At 38.6% G+C, this 16,954-nt stretch overlaps 1 protein-coding gene across 1 annotated transcript; it reads left to right on the top strand.

The window, feature by feature from the left end:
• Positions 1-2,398: 2,398 nt before the first annotated feature.
• On the top strand, positions 2,399-15,106 carry batf2 (basic leucine zipper ATF-like transcription factor 2). The gene is made up of 3 exons (XM_061960403.2): positions 2,399-2,714; positions 4,423-4,551; positions 12,410-15,106. The coding sequence occupies exons 1-3, from the start codon at positions 2,649-2,651 to the stop codon at positions 13,103-13,105; spliced, it is 891 nt and encodes a 296-aa protein (XP_061816387.1). The 5' UTR covers positions 2,399-2,648; the 3' UTR covers positions 13,106-15,106.
• The last annotated feature ends 1,848 nt before the right edge of the window (positions 15,107-16,954 follow it).

Raw genomic sequence — 16,954 nt, 5'->3', positions numbered from 1 at the left:
TGACCCGGATCATTTGGTCAGCCACCGCCGATCGCCGAGGTTCAGCTGTGACGTCCGTGGTGTGAAGTTGTTAGACCAGTGGTCCCTGTTTGCAGCTGAAATTAGTAAGCGCATGAGGAATGATCTAAGGGAAGCCCTCACTCTGGCCCAGGCCGATGCTGAATCCAGCCGGCGACGTCAAGCAGACCTGTACAACTGAGCAACTAAGGGTGCAGACATTGAGGAGGAATATAGTGTTCTTTTAGCGAACCGATACGGTTGTGGTCATAGGAAATTATCTCACAGGTGGGAGTCCACCCTATACACTGTGGTCTCCAAAGATTCAAGGTGCCACACTTACCGGATCGCACACTCTGACACAGGGCAGGAGAAAATAGTCCACAGAAACCTGATTTTGCAGGCCAACTTTCTGCCAGTTGAGGTTGAGCGTGGGAGTGTGTCCTTTGACAGTGATTTTGAACAAAGTCATGGGCTTCAAATGATTGGTACCAGTGACTTGGTTTCTTTACCTGAGTTGAACCAATCAGAAATCACTGCCAGATGGGTATAGTAGAGACCATTACCCTCAATAGTTCCCATGGCAATTGAAGACATACCTGCTGACCTTTCTCAAATTCCCCCTGTTGACGCTGAACTGGAATCCCAAGGCCCACAGTGTTGTGATAGTGCTAGTGTTTGCATAAGCACCGAGCCAGATAGTCCTGGGAGTCCAGTGAGTCAAATATGAACCAGAGTCGGTCAATTTGTAAAGCCTTTAAATAAACTTATCCAGAACATGACACAAAGAAATACGAAAGCAGGCTTTAGGGTCAATGAGTTTGCCAGGACTTTATTTGTGTAAGCTACACCTAGCTGCTGTCACTTAGTGTACTACTAGTACAGTTTTCACCTTGGTTGAAACTTAAGTAATGTATAGGTTGGCGTCTTATGAGATTGTGTATATGGCACCTTCTAAAGCCAATGGGTATTTGAAGTTTGGCCAGCTTCTGTATTCTACTTTCCCTTTGCTGGGAGACGTGTGTGTCGCACAGAGACGTTTTTATGAATACTTGTACTTGTGCTAGTTTTACGAATTCTAACTCACCTTGAGCAGTTTTGTGAAGTTCAGAGGGGAGTATATTTTATAGCTGAGTGGAAAAGTGCTTTTCAAAGTTGTATTTTTTGTTGGTGTGTGAACCTTATCAAAGCCTGCTTGTTTTGTTTTGGCGAGGAAAAAAAAAATGTACATATCCGTCCGGTTGTTGCAAGGAGGACTTTTAATAGCGACCCACACGTGTTTGTCGACAGAACGTGAAGCAAGACGTGCCGCAGTCGCTCTGCTCCTTTATTGAGCTGACTGTATTTGGAGGCTTTTGATTTCGCCTTGTATTGATGGTGACTTATTTAGAGATATTTTTATAATGTATTAAAGCTCTTTTTGTCAAGTCTGTTTGGGGTGAAATTTGCCATGTTGATGTTCTCCCTCCTTGTCATGTGGTTTGCTCTGGAAGCAGAGAGTGGAACTGCTGCTGCTGACGTGTGTGCATGAATTGACCGTGTCCTCCTTGCCACTTTTTTTAGTCTTAGGAAAAATACATTTGCAGAACCTCAGAAGTGGAGTGTCGAATTTTTTCGTCAAAGAGACCATTCAAAGTCTGCAACACATGTTCTAATTGTGCTCTTTTCGAGGGGCCAAACACCAATCAAATTGAGTTTAGTTAAAGTTGATTTAGACTTAGACTTAGACTTAGACAAACGTTATTGATCTACAAGGGAAATGTTTCCACACAGTAGTTCAGTTACAAAGGATGGAAAGTGTAAGGATATAAATGATAATACAGGTATAAAATATACTAAAAATGTACCGTAGTAGCAATATAAAATATAACACATATGTAATATTTACATATATACAGTTTATTATATATACTGTTATATTATATTTGTATAAAATATATGCAATATATAACAATTACCATGTACAATATTACAGTATGTGTAACAGAGAGTAGATTTGTCAAGTAGATTTTAGAGAGAGAGATTTGAGGTACCGTACAAGTGTTTTGAGGTAAGAGCTCCGTCATAGAACCAATTAAGCTCGTAAATGGAGGTACTGCTGTACCTTGCAGGGGAATTCTGTTTCAAAGTTTGCTTCTGGCGTCCTCTTGTGGTGAAAGTAGGAGAGGCAGCCAATTACGTCGCAAGGACTTCTATGGCAAATATTGTAATTTTAAAAATGGGCTCTGCACTTTTGGATTATATGCATCACTTTGACGAAGGTAAATAATATTAAATAAAAATACTATTACTTTGACTACTGATAAATAATACAAAATAAAAAAAACCAGACATAACACAGCGTCCCTAAGCCACGCCCATCTCACACGTCGTCTCACGAGTGTGCGCTTGCGCCAGATGAAGGAGGACGGATCCAGGTCACCAAATTACTGTCTTGCTCGAGTTGTTTTAAAATAAAAGGAAAGTGAAAGCGAACGCCGGATACGTCACAGGCTGACGTTCGTCACTGAACGTGGTCCAAAATACCGGTTTCACAGAGGCTGCAGATCCCCTCCCTGCAGTGCAGTTCCTGTGTGCGCAACTCAGTGGGTCAGAGAAGTTGAAGGTGCAAACTTGTTGCAATTAAATGTGTGCACTGTGCTGGGACTGAGATGTCCCCTCTCTTCATGGAGACCTGCTACCAGCCCAACAGTCCTGGATCTGCTGAAGGACACTCGGTAAGTCCTCCTTCACTCACTTTTCAGATCATGTCCTCACATGATTTGGCTATAGTGGTGTAAGAAGTGGACATAAGCAATTATCCAGCAATGTTTGTTATTGTTGTGGACGAAATATGATAATACCACCTTAAAAATGTTTCAAGTGCAGAAGGTGTGGTTTGTACTCAGCTTGCTATAAGACTATTGCATGTACATTTCAAAGCAATGTTACCAAATATATGGTTTTGTTGGCCTTTTGTAGTCTTCTGCATACCGTATGCGTCTATATACTGTATGTGTGCGTAAATATGTATAAATGTGTATATATATGTATGAATGTATATATACATACAGTCGCGATCAAAAGTTTATATACACTTGTAAAGAACATAATGTCATGGTTGTCTTGAGTTTCCAATAATTTCTACAACTCTTATTTTTTTGTGATAGAGTGATTGGAGCACATACTTGTTGGTCCCAAAAAACATTCATGAAGTTTGGTTCTTTTATGAATTTATTATGGGTCTACTAAAAATGTGACCAAATCTGCTGGGTCAAAAGTATACATACAGCAATGTTAATATTTGCTTACATGTCCCTTGGCAAGTTTCACTGCAATAAGGCGCTTTTGGTAGCCATCCAAGCTTCTGGCAAGCTTCCGCTTGAATTTTTGACCACTCCTCTTGACAAAATTGGTGCAGTTCAGCTAAATGTGTTGGTTTTCTGACATGGACTTGTTTCTTCAGCATTGTCCACACGTGTAAGTCAGGACTCTGGGAAGGCCATTCTAAAACCTTAATTCTAGTCTGATTTAGCCATTCCTTTACCACTTATGACGTGTGTTTGGGGTCATTGTCCTTTTGGAACACCCAACTGCGCCCAAGACCCAACTTCCGGGCTGATGATTTTAGGTTGTCCTGAAGAATTTGGAGGTAATCCTCCTTTTTCATTGTCCCACTTACTCTCTGTAAAGCACCAGTTCCATTGGCAGCAAAACAGGCCCAGAACATAATACTACCACCACCATGCTTGACGGTAGTAATGGTGTTCTTGGGATTGAAGGCCTCACCTTTTTTCCTCCAAACAGATTGCTGGGTATTGTGGCCAAACAGCTCAATTTTTGTTTCATCTGACCACAGAACTTTCCTCCAGAAGGTCTTATCTTTGTCCATGTGATGTCAGATGAAACAAAAATTGAGCCGTTTGGCCACAATACCCAGCAATATGTTTGGAGGAGAAAAAGTGAGGCCTTTATATAAATATTACATTAGTTAACTTATGCGATTGATTACAGAATTGATTGCATTAATCATATATATCATGCAATTTATTTAGACTTTACATGACAAGCGGTAGAAAATAGATGGATGGATGGATGGATGGATGGATGGATGGATGGATGGATGGTTGGTCCCTTACCTTATTGACCCCCATAATGAAATTGCATTGGTGTCTAAGTATGGGGATCTTATTTTAGTTAATTTAAATTACGCAAGCCAGTAATAACCTGTGGTTAATCATGATTAATTTCAAATTGAAGACTGATTAATCTAATTGAAAAAAAAAAAAAAAAATTTGACAGCACTAATATATATATATATATATAGTATAATTATTTCTCATTTTTTAAATAATACTTTATCCTACAACCTTTCACAAACCCTGAACACACACACGTTTGCAGGATACTGTGTATGTTCTTGAACTATTTGTGGCCTTCCTGCAGTCTTCGCAGGAGACAGAGACGGAGGGACACACGGCGAAGTATGGACAGACAAAGAGACAACGAAAGAACAGAGACGCCGCCCGTAAGAGCCGCAAAAAACAAATGGAGAGAGCCGATGAACTCCACCAGGTATGCAAACTCATTCCTTTTTTGTATTTTTGTGTCCTTATATTTTAGTTGTGTGTGTATGTGTGTGCGTGTGTGTGTGTGTGTTTGTGTGTGTGTTTGTGTGTATGTATATGAGAGACAGTGAGACCTGGCAGTGTGGGGCCATTTCTTGTAAGCAGTCTGCTTTAGGAGAAAGAAGGGCTGTCCTTAGCACTTCCTCTTGCCTCCCACCCCCACCACACACACGCACACACGCAGGCACATATTATATATGGCTGTATTATGTGAATATTATTGCATGTATACTGCTTGGTTGTGATGAATGCATGAATGCATCTGTATGATGTGTTTATGCACAGTAGGAAATCGTAGTAATAAACACTCATCTAAAGATATTATTAACATGCTGAAAGTAATATGATGTTATGCAATATATTACTTATGAGTCTTGTCTATTATTTGAATAGGGAAAAGCCATTCGTGAACAAGTACATGTCACCAGTATGTGTGGGTGTGTGTGTTTGTGTAAGTGTGTGTGTGTTTGTTTGTGTGTGTGTGCAGCCAGACTTTCACTTTCTCTCTCTTCCCCTCTTTCACTTCTGCCCTCTTTGTGAACTTATTGAAGGTCAGTGTCACCTTATCACAGCATTATCACCGCGGTTGACTTTTTAATAAGAAAGCCCACCTCAGGCCATTAATGGAATGATTTATTTTTCGTATAAAGATGCATTGGATGTTCATGAATGTTAACTAAACAGTTTGAACCTTCCTAACCCAAACAACCTTAATGCTTCTGTGAGTTGTTGTGTTTTTTCTACCATCAAAAGTCGTGCACGAAGTAAATTACTTTTTGTTAGCAGAACAACCACAGTGGTAGGCGTAGCTTGACAGTCAGAGGTGGGAGACCAACGTGTACAGTCTACAATCCTTGCAATTTCAAAGTATACATTGCCCTCGACAGCAGTGGTTCTCAAACTTTTTTCACCAAGTACCAACCACCTCTGAAAACACTTGGCACCATAATGACCAACATTAAATACAGTAGCGTAGTAGGTCTAAATAGTTATTAAAAACAAGGCCGAGGTTTTCTCTAACTAGTATATTTCATATTTTTGGCCACTGTAACATTACACCCAGTTTGAACAGTAACTGTGTTAAACTATTTGATTAAATGATTCTTTAGCGTACCACTAGATAGAGCCCACGTACCAAACCACAGTTTGAGAATCGCTGTTCACTTCAAGATTAGGAGGCGCACAGAACATATTTGCACATATTGTCAGAGGTGGGTATACGTGGTGATGTTGGGCTTTTGTAAAGGTTAAATACCTTTTTTCCCTGTTATTTAAATAGGTCATACATGTTTATACAAAATAAATATAACCATAAAAGTTCCATAAAAATGTTGCTTAAATCAAATCAGGAATGTCTAAAACTAACGACACCCCCTATCAAAAATGCAAAATTGTTCGTTCCACCTGAACAGTGGCTAGCCCAGCATGGAACACTTGATTCAACACAGATGACATCAAAGACGTCATTTAAGAGTTCAATCTCACCACCAGCATTTTGGTTTCAAGGATGAAGTGATAAAAAAAGGTAAAGTTAGGCTATATTTACCTGTGGCAGCATAGGAGAAAGTTTCAGTTTTGCATCTCATTACACATAAATGTGGTGCACTCAAGGACCCTCAGTTAAAGTTAGAAAAAGATGTCTGTTTTAAAGACAGGGCAAGACTTAACCCCTTGGAGATGCTTGTGAAAGCATTTCACCAGTGTGTGCGTGTGTGTGCGTGTGTGTGTGTGTGTGTGTGTGTGTGTGTGTGTGTGTGTGTGTGTGTGTGTGTGTGTATTTCTACCCTTCTTGAGACATCAACAAGGAAAAGTACCGTCTATATGAGGACCAGTGAACAAGTTAGGACCAAAGTCATGGTCCCAATACAGAAAACCATTGCCTCTAATTGGGAATGTCTCATTTGCACCTCTGATGGTGAAATCCATCAAAATTAGGGTGGTCCCAAAAAGAAAGGGATTTTTCAAAATGACTTTGTGTCGGTTTTAAAAGTGCTCCCCCTCTGGTCAACATATGTAATAACAAGTGTGTGTAAGAAATTGAAATGCGCCTCCTTTGGCCAAAATTAATTAAAATAAAAAATAAAAAATGTATATAGAGACATTCTGTAAAAACTTGAAGTAAATAATGAAGATTAAAAACCAATAACAAACAAAAACATACTAAATTAACTAAAAGCTTACCTTTTCTATATTTGCATAGTTTGTATGTATTATTAATGTTGTAAATACAAATCTTTATATATCTAGAAAGGGTGGTCCTAAAGAGGTAGGCATTTTTTGGCGGTCTCAAGAAGGTAACACATACAAAAATGTGTGTGTGTGTCTGTGTGTGCTCGCACGTGTGCGTGTGTGTGTGCAAGCATTTCACTAGTTTGTTTGAGAGGTTTTCCATTTCATGAGTGTTTGTGAGAGGTAGTAAATGTGAAATATGTCTCAAACGCGCCCTCGCTGCCTCATAATATTGGATCTATAATATATATTTGTTTTTAAAGTGAGTCTGTATCATAAGTGGTAAGCATGTGTGAGAGATTGTGTGTGCCTGTAAGAGAGTGTTTATGTCCGTTTTGTGTTGAGCATTAAGCATACAGTGCACAGCGCTTCACTTTTTCCACATTGTGTTATGTTAAATACAGCCTTATTCCAAAATGGAATACATTAATTTTTGTCCTTTAAAATTATGCTTTATTTTTTAAACATTTTGCAAATGTATTGTAAATAAAAAAAACACAAAAAAATCCCATGTACATAAGTATACACAACCTCAATAATGTGTTGATGCACCTTTGGCAGCAATTCCAGCCTCAAGTCTTTTTGAATATGATGCCACAAGCTTGGCACACCTATCTTTAGGCAGTTTCACCCCTTCCTCTTTGCAGCACCTCTCAAGCTCCATCAGGTTGATGGAAAGCGTTGGTTTTCATCCAGGATGTCTCTGTACATTACTGGATTCATCTTTCCCTCCATCCTGACTATTCTCCCAGTTCCTGCTGCTGAAAACCCTCCCCACAGCATGATGCTGCCACCACCATGCTTCACTGTAGAGATGGTATTATATTGGCCTGGTGATGAGTGGTGACTGGTTACCTCCAAACATGATGCCTGACATTCATGCCAAAGAGTTCAATCTTTGTCTCATCACACCAGAAAATGTTGTTTCTCATGGTCTGAGAGTCTTTCAGGTAAATTTTGGCAAACTTTTTATTAAGAAATGGCTTCCGTCTGGTCACCCTACCATACAGGCCTGATTGGTGGATTGCTGCGGAGATGGTTGTCCTTCTTGAAGGTATTCCTCTCTCCATCGGGGTCTTGGTCACCTCCCTGACTAAACTAAGACGAATGCAGCAATGTACAGAGACATTCTGGATGAAAACCAACGCTTCCCATCCAACCTGATGGAGCTTGAGAGGTGCTGCAAAGAGGAATGGGCGAAACTGCCCAAAGATAGGTGTGCCAAGCTTGTGGCATCATATTCAAAAAGACTTGAGGCTGTAATTGCTGTCAAAAATGCATCAACAATGTATTCAGCCAAGGCTGTGAATACTTATGTACATGTGTTTTTTATGTACATGTGTTTTTAATTTTTTAATACATTTGCAAATAAAAAAAACACTTCACGTTGCCATAATGGGTTATTGTGTGTATAATTTTTTTAGGACAAATTATAATTTATTACATTTTAGAATAAGGCTGTAACATAAGAACATTTGGAAAAAGTGAAGTGCTGTGAATACTTTCCAAATGCACTGTAATGTTTAATTTACAAACATTTGCATGAAACAAATTGTCCAGTCCATTTTTTAAAAATTCAACTGTCTAAAATATTTAAAAAAAAACATCTATCTACCTGTGATTATTGTGATTGATTACAAGTTAACTACGGACAATGCGATTAATTGCCATTAAATGTTTCAACTGTTTGACAGTCTGAGTAAATATCTAAAAAATTAGAACTTCTCCTTTCAAAATGAAGGGGAAAAAAAGGTTTTATGTGAAAATGTTTTGCATGATTTTTCCCCTTTGGAAAAAAGGGTTTACACAAAAAAAGGATCAGAAAAGTTTTTATTTGCTAGATTTTAAGTTTTTGAAAAAAAAATGTATGTACAGGATGGGTACCGTTCACATTTGAACCGACACAGTACCAATTCCCGGTACCTGGGGATTGATACCAGTAACATTTTATTTTTTGTTACATTTAAAAATGAGCTGATTATGATAAGTGTGCTGTCCAGTTGTTACATTGTGTGTTGTTGTAACATTTGAGTCTCATTTGCAATGCAGTTGCACTTCCAAGACATTAGATGGCAGTACTGTATGGGCTATGTCAGAGCCGTGTGGGCTATCTATGGCAGCGGTTCTCGATTCCTCTGGGTAGTGGTATGCAGGCTCCACCAAATAATCACCTTATTAAGTATTCAAACAGAGTGTTACTGTTCAAACGGTGTGTAATATTACCGTGGCCAAAAATATTAGATATAATTGTGAAATAAAACATCTTCCTTGTTTTTAATGAATATTTAGGCCTACTGTGCTACTGTATTTTAATGTTGGTCATTATGGTGGTGCTTGGTGAAAAAAGTTTGAGAAACGCTGATCTATGGTATGTTGTAGTAAGTATTTTTTTCCCATGAAGCTGAATCTGTCATGTTGCATCCTACGAAGTGTTTATACTGTGAATATTTCATTGTAACAACCTTAGTTGTAGTTTTCATTACCAAATTTAGAGGTGTTGAAATCTCCATGTAAAATCGCAAATGCTATGAGCCTGTTTATGGCAAATCTAATGTAAATTACCATCAGGCTAGCGCATTTTGTAAAAGGGGAGTCTTACTTTACGTTCCAGCTGTATTTTACCAAACGTATTTGCTTTGATGATGTTGACATTTGCAACATTACTTAAATGGAGTTTGGCTGAGTCCACCCCGCGTGCTGTTTGATTAATTGTTTACTCAAGCCGGTGTTAGGTCTGCAACCGGGCGTGACGAGGATCTATGTGACGTCAGGTGCAACAAAGGTATCAAAATATGGCATCTGTCATGTCTTTGTGATCATGTTTTTCTTTAGTTATGTCCTTTTGGTTTTGGACTCTTTTTAGTTTCTGTTTGTGCACTCTTGTTTTGTTACCATGTCATTAGTTGCACCTGTTTTCATGTTCGGACTCATGTACCTGTCATCAATCATGTCACTATTATTTAAGCCTGTCCTTTTCAGTTTGTCTGCCTGGCGACATTGTCATTATCATGCCCTGCTTATTCCATAGTTTATGCTTCATCCCATGCCATGTAAGTTTTTGTTCTGCTCTTGTCACAGTAAGTGTTTATTTGTTTCACGTCCATAGTTTTGTCCATGTGTTAGTTTTTGTTTTTGTAGTCAAGTTTGTATCTCCGCCTTGTGCGCGCCTTTTGTTTTGTTCTTTTTGTAGTCAGAATAAAACATGTATTTACCTTCAAGCCATGTCCAGTCTAGTTGTTTTGCATCCCGGGAAAGCAATCCGCGCAGTAATTTGCGCCGCCAAAGTCCACGTCATGACAGCATCGTTTGATTTTATGTGAATCAATACCTGGTAGTACAGATGGAATTTGTTCGGCGCCTATAAAAGTACCAAATTCGGTACCCCTCCCGAAGAGTTGTTTCTTCGATTTTCGCTGTTATTTGGTTTCGGACTGTGAATTTCTGTGACATATTAATCATTAATTGTAAATCAAATATTTTCATAGTTAGAATATAAAAACATCTGTTTACTAAGTTCTAAATATGTTTTCAACATTGTGAGCGCCCTCTAGACATAACATAACCCCCTATAGTCATCTTTACAGTCTTTTACAGTCGGGTGTTACCATTTAGTGGTCAATTGTACGGAATATTTACTGCACTGTGCAATCTACTAATAAAAGTTTCAATCAATCAATCAATCCAACATTGTAATGCTGACTGATACTGAACAGCATACTCCTCTAGTGGCCAGTATTACTGTAGTATTGATATTTTTAGTTTATTTGGCCATTTGTATATTTGAAAATGCTTAATTTAGGACCAAATAATTGTAAAACTTGTTCATTCAGACAGAAATGGCCCAAAACTATAGTCATTTCAAATGGTAACTTTCTGACTTTAAGAAGCACTAAAATATATCAAGAAAATATATCGGTACATATAGTAACAGTTTACATTTAGATCAAGCAGAGTCACTCAATTCTGAGTAAAAAAAAAATGGAATGCTCTTGTAAATTTTAATTTCCAAAATTAACACCTGCATCAGATTAAATATGTTTATCAGCAGTTAAAAATAAGTGGAGAGCTGTTGCACCTGGTGAATTGACATGAATCATGGCTCCAACACGAGAGATGTCAATAAAACAAAGGAGAGGATTATCAAACTTCTTCAAGAAGGGAAATAATCATAATATGTTGATTGTTCACAGGCATGTGTCTAAAATCTGGACTAAGTACAAACAACATGGGAAGGCTGTAAAAGACAAGCATATTGGTAGACCAAGAAAACATCAACATGTCAAGATAGAGAACTTAAAGCAATATGTCTTGAAAATAGAAAATGCACAGCAAAACAAATGACGAACAGATGGGCGGAAACTGGAGTCACATTCTGTGAGTGAACTGTAAGAAACTACCGAAAGAAAATGGGATTTAAATACAGAAACGCTAAACAAAAGCCGTCATTAAAACAAGGTTCCAGTGGGCTAAGAAAAAGCAATAATGGACTATTAAAGACTGGATGAAAGTCATATTCAGTGATGAATCACTAATCTGCATTGGACAAAGTGGTGATGCTGCAAATTTTGTTTGGTGCCGTTCTGATGAGATTCATGAAGACGACTGTCTGAAAAAAACATGCACATTTCTACAGTCATTGATGATATGGAGCAGCATGTCAGGTAATGGCACTGGGGAGATAGCTGTCATTGCATCTTCAATAAATGCACAAGTTTACATTGACATTTTGGACACTTTTCTAATTACATCAATTGAAAGGATGCTTGGGGATGATGACATCATTTTTCAAGATGATAATGCATCTTGCTATTGAGCTAAACTGTAAAATGTTTCTTGAAGAAAGACACATAAGGCCAATGTCATGGCCTGCACATGGTCCGGAATCCTGATCTCAATCCAATTGAAAATCTGTGGTGGAAATTGAAGAAAATGGTCCATGACAAGACTCCAACCCGCAAAGCTGATCTGACAACAGCAATCAGAGAAAGTTGGAACAAGATTGATGAAGAGTACTGATGAAGAGTACTGTTTGTCACCCATTAAGTCCATGCCTTGGAGACTGCAAGCTGGGATAAAAACCAGAGGCGGTGCTACAAAGTATGAGTGGTGTGTTGTGTTTTTGTTTGTCTGTTTTTAATGATTCCATAATATTTTCCTCACAATTGAGTGATTTCATCATCTTTTCACTCAGCTTGATTTAACAATAAAACTGTTACTGACTTCTTAAAGCCATAAAGTTGCCATAACAAATGACAATAGTTTTGTGTCTTGTCTGTTATCTGCTTTTTTTCTACAAAATTAAACCACTGAATGAACATCTTCCAAGTCTAGTGGTTCTATCATTTTGCTAGGGTTTGTAGACTAGGTTTTTTTTTTTTAAATATCCCAAAATAATCCATGATGTGACATAGTTTAAATATTTTAGGTGTGATGTGGCAAGGGATGACTTTAGTGACATTTTGTTGTTTTTTAAAAACAATCATTTTTATGAGCGGGCGACCATATTAGTGTCGAAAGTGTGACTTCATTTTTAAGTGTTTAAAGATTCCACCATTTTATGTTTTTTCCCCCCACAGGAGCTGCAGCAGCTGGAGCGGTCTAACTCGGACTTCCAAAAGGAGATCAGAGCACTAAAAAAAGACGTCCATCGCTACACGACAGCCCTTGAGCGCCATAAGCCCTTTTGTCGCCTCGAGGCGTCCGCCCTCACTACGACATCCAGCCAGGCTCCTGAACCTGTAGACATCAATCAGAGCACATGTCCTTCGCTCTCATCCGCCCTATCTTCCCACAGTCTATTTACACCCGCTCCCCATTCTGTCTTCTTCGGAGGCGTCTCCACGCCAGCCAGCGCTGAGACTGACAATCTTTTCCAGCTGGAATTCCAAGGTATGGCCGCTTCTACCACGCTTCCCTCTGAACCACCTTTATCTGCAGAAAGTTTGGGAACGCCCTTGCTTGATCCGCATGAATTTACTGGAAATCCTGACAACTCGGACTATCAGTGCTCCACATCTTTTGCACAGGCCAGTGAAGATCTTGCTTTGAAGCCAAGCGAGGAGCTCATGTCGGCATCTAAGCTTCTGCTCTCCTTGCTTTCCAATCCCAGTCCTTCCGGTAACCTTCCGACGTCAAGCAGCAACCTGGATGTACCGTTCCAATCAAATGCATCCTCGCAGGCTGTGATGGAGGAATGTCCAGGGAATCTGTCATTTTCGGATCTCCTGGAGGACAATGAGTGGATTCTAAATGCAGGGACAAGTGACTACTAGTCACATGTGTGGATTACTGGAAAACATGTTGGTCCCCACATTGTTCCAGTCAGAAGTTTATTTACACTCATCATGGGAATGAATGTCACATTCATGTTAAAGCCTTCATGATTTATTGGAACTGTCCTTTTTGTTGCAAGGAAATTATTACACAATGTAAATCTTCAGTGTGTACATCGAAAAAGACTTCAATTCTCAAATCTTCTCTGAGGTGGAGGACTTTCCATTGCTCTGAGTGTTAGTGGATGAAATGAGTCATGCTGCCAAAGTAACATCACCAGCTGCATTACCGCCTTTTCCTCTCGGCAGATCTCGCACCATCCATAGGTTTTGTAGTTTTACGTGAAGAAGCGCATGTAACATGTCAAACGAATTAACAGAGTCATATATTCTTTTTCGGGGGAGGAGGGCGTAACAAAGAATAATTGCGAAGCACTGTGTTAAAGAGAGCAATGCATTTTTAACACAGCTTTTGCAAGCATCCTACATTTATTTTGGATGCTTCCAATATTTGTAATTACACACAGGAACAAAGTTACTTTACCAATAACAAAAATGACCAGAGTCAAAATGATTAGGTGCAGCTTAAAACACCATCCTAGTTTGAGAGACAACAAGAGTTGGAAGCCATGTGCTCTGATTACTCAAACCTATTTGAAGTCATTAGTGTGAGTCGTGTCAAGGTTGAAGGAATCCTGAAGAAAGAAGGATATTTGAAGATCGTGGAGGAAAACCTCAAGCACTCAGCAGCAAAACTGGGAATGGGTCTATGCTGTTTTCCAAAATTATAACGACCCAAAACATACGTCACTCCTGGTGAAAAAAAGAGCGCCAGCATGCCAAAGTGAATGTTATTGAATGGTTTGCACAAAGCTCCGACTTGAATCCCATCGACAATCTTTGGGGAAAATTGAAGACCAAAGTCCATGGCAGAAAACCGTCAAATTTTGCAGAGCTTGAGAGGTTTGCCAAATAAAAATGAGCCGGGATTGCTCAAGAGATGTGTGAGAGACTTGTGGAAAACTGTAACCATGGATTGCAGGCTGTTATCCAGTAAAAAGAACACACAATTGCCTGTTAGCAGCAAGGGGTTAATCATTTTGACTCTGGTCTTTGTTTTTGTGAAATAACTTTGTTCCTGTGTGTAAATAAATACAATTATTGGAAGCATCCAAAATGAAAGAAGGATGCTTGGAAAAGCGGTGTTAAAAATGCATTGCTATCTTTTACAGCACTTCGGAAATACTAAAAAAAAAAAAAATTCATGGGAGGGCTGATAGTTTTGTCCTCAACTCTATATTAATTTCATCCTAGAAAAAGAACAGTTCAAATGAATCATTTGAACATTTTACACATTTGTAGGTGAAACAATTCAACATGTCAGAACAAGAGTCAAAAGAAGCAGAGCTATTACATTTAAAATCAAGTGTGTGTAAACCTGTGACTTGAACTATTAATCAAAATATGAAATTAAGTGTGCTATACATAAAACATTTTCTGCCTCAAGCAACAAACACTGGGACAACTCCTGCATTATATTTATTTTTGTCACCCATTGTATTGACTATTTAACACTGTTTATTCCTGTGCAATAATGTACTGCATGCATATTTGTGCACTCAGTAATGAAGTGCAAAACTGGTGAAGAATAGACCAATAAATGATTTATAAATCACATGTATTTAAGTTAATGTTTTTTTTTCAACGTGTTAAACAAAGCAAGGAGGCTACAGCTGAAAGTTAGTATACATTTCAGTACTGTAAGGAGGTAATAACAATTTGAAATTTTGCGCAGTTGTCTCTTATGCATGCACAGAGTCAGAGAATGTATTCAAGCGTTCCAAACAACTGATTACATTATTTTGTGTAAAATAATAGTCAGATTGAAAGTGCCAGAATAGAGGTTTTCTTTTTTACATTTATGGTAATATTTCAATGGATGTTGATTACATTATTTTACTGAGAAATAACAGTAGTATCTCACCTTAAGAGAGTTTTGCGATATAAGCGGTTTGTTGGCTGGCTAATTGTTATGCTTTATGTTGCAAGCAGAAATTTGAGTTGCAAGCATCCCCGCCATTAGTTAGCGCAGCAAATGCCCCATTGAATCCTGTAAGATCGGACCAAAACATCTGGTTTTACTAGCGTAACGTGGGCCAGCTAGAGTGGCTGCGCCAGATGTAGGTTGGTAGACCTCACTCCCTGACAGCTTCAAATAGTGTGCTAGCTGCTGGGTTAGTAGCCCGGGCCTTTAGCCTAGTGGCTAGCACGCACTCCTCTCCATCGGACGGTCTGGTGGCAGTATGGGAAAAACACAGCGCAGACCACTACACGAACATTAGCTTATAGCTATAGAGATCGAGATAGAATAAGGAAGAGAGTGGGAATGAGAGTGCTGAAAAGAAGAAGCGGATGATATTCATTGAATTAAGGAAAGAAAAAAACATGACTGAGCGCATCACCGCTAGTCTGCACTATACTGAAGCAGAATTAATCTAACGTAAGAACGTCACATCTAAACGGCAGAAATGTAGCCTTGAAAATAGGGAAAACCTGTTGATGGTGTGTTTGACATCGAATCCGTTCGAAGAAGATTCTATTCCAATTTCCCCAAAATGAAATGCTGTACATTTAATATTACATGACTTCATAAATATACTGTAGTTGTGCTTTGTATTGTATTGTTTTTATACAATATTTCGTATCTAAAAGTTGTTTATTCCTTTTAAAATGCATGTTACATGTTAAAATTGTGCTGTATTGGGGAGTCCTAAGCATCTAATGAATTGATATAAATCATTTTAATGGGAGCCGTTGGTTTTAAATACAAGTGTTTTGAGTTAAGAGCTCTGTCACAGAACCAACTAAGTACTACTGTTGTGTTAAATGCTGTAAAATCCTGATACATTTGAACAGTGAACGAATGCAAACATGTAATTTGAAAATGATTATTACTAAAAATAATCATTACATTAATATCAACATTTAGATCAGGGGTGTCAAACTCAAATACATAGTGGGCCAAAATGTAAAACTGAACAAAGCCGCGGGCCAAGGTTGAACAAATTAACATTTTTGATAGGGACCGAAACAAGTTTTGCATTAAATATTGAACAAGCAAGGCTTATATAACTTTATAGTGACATGCAAAATTGAGTTTCAAATAATAATAATAATAATTAAAAAAATATCAATAACATATCAAATACAATTTAAATAAAAATTGAATGCCTATTTTCTATTTGCAGCCTTCTGAGGTAAATATCAACATTAACTTTTTCCACAGGCTAATAAATTTGAAAATAAAATAATGAATAAACCAACCATTCAGGACTTTAAACTGCTCCGTTTGCAAAACACTGATCTAATCTGATGTGCCCAAGCCAGATACCTGCCATCTTTTCTTGGATGCTAGCTCATTAATGTCGGGGCTCAGGCTTTGAGCTGAGGCAACCCTCATTATCGAACAAAGGTGTTCATCAGTCATTATATCTCGTAGTCCAGTCTTGGAGGCGTGCCTTACAGGCACTGCTTTTAATGTCCTCTACGAGCTGACGTCACGTCCGCTTTTCATCCATTCTACAACGGTCCCGCCCAGTCACAAGATATGTGCGGCTTCTGTACGCACACACGCGTAAATGCAAAGCATACTTCATCAACAGCGATACAGTTTACACTGAGAGTGGCCGTATAAGCAACTTTAACATTGTTAGAAATATACGCCACACTGTGAATCCACACCAAACAAGAATGACAAACACATTTTGGGAGAACATCCGCACAGTAACACAACATAAACACAACAGAACAAATTCCCAGAACCCTTTGCAGCACTAACTCTTTCGGGAC

This window comes from Nerophis lumbriciformis, linkage group LG05 (assembly GCF_033978685.3).
Source record: "Nerophis lumbriciformis linkage group LG05, RoL_Nlum_v2.1, whole genome shotgun sequence".
Taxonomy (NCBI): domain Eukaryota; kingdom Metazoa; phylum Chordata; class Actinopteri; order Syngnathiformes; family Syngnathidae; genus Nerophis; species Nerophis lumbriciformis.
Note: the sequence above shows the minus strand (reverse complement) of the source record. Positions and strands in the feature narration are given on the sequence as shown.

Excerpts from the sequence above, each read along its gene's own strand:
- batf2 (XM_061960403.2), top strand. The coding sequence starts at position 2,649 with ATGTCCCCTCTCTTCATGGAGACCTGCTACCAGCCCAACAGTCCTGGA. Across the intron at positions 2,715-4,422 it reads GATCTGCTGAAGGACACTCG|TCTTCGCAGGAGACAGAGAC; the intron begins GTAAGTCCTCCT and ends GCCTTCCTGCAG. Across the intron at positions 4,552-12,409 it reads GAGCCGATGAACTCCACCAG|GAGCTGCAGCAGCTGGAGCG; the intron begins GTATGCAAACTC and ends TTCCCCCCACAG.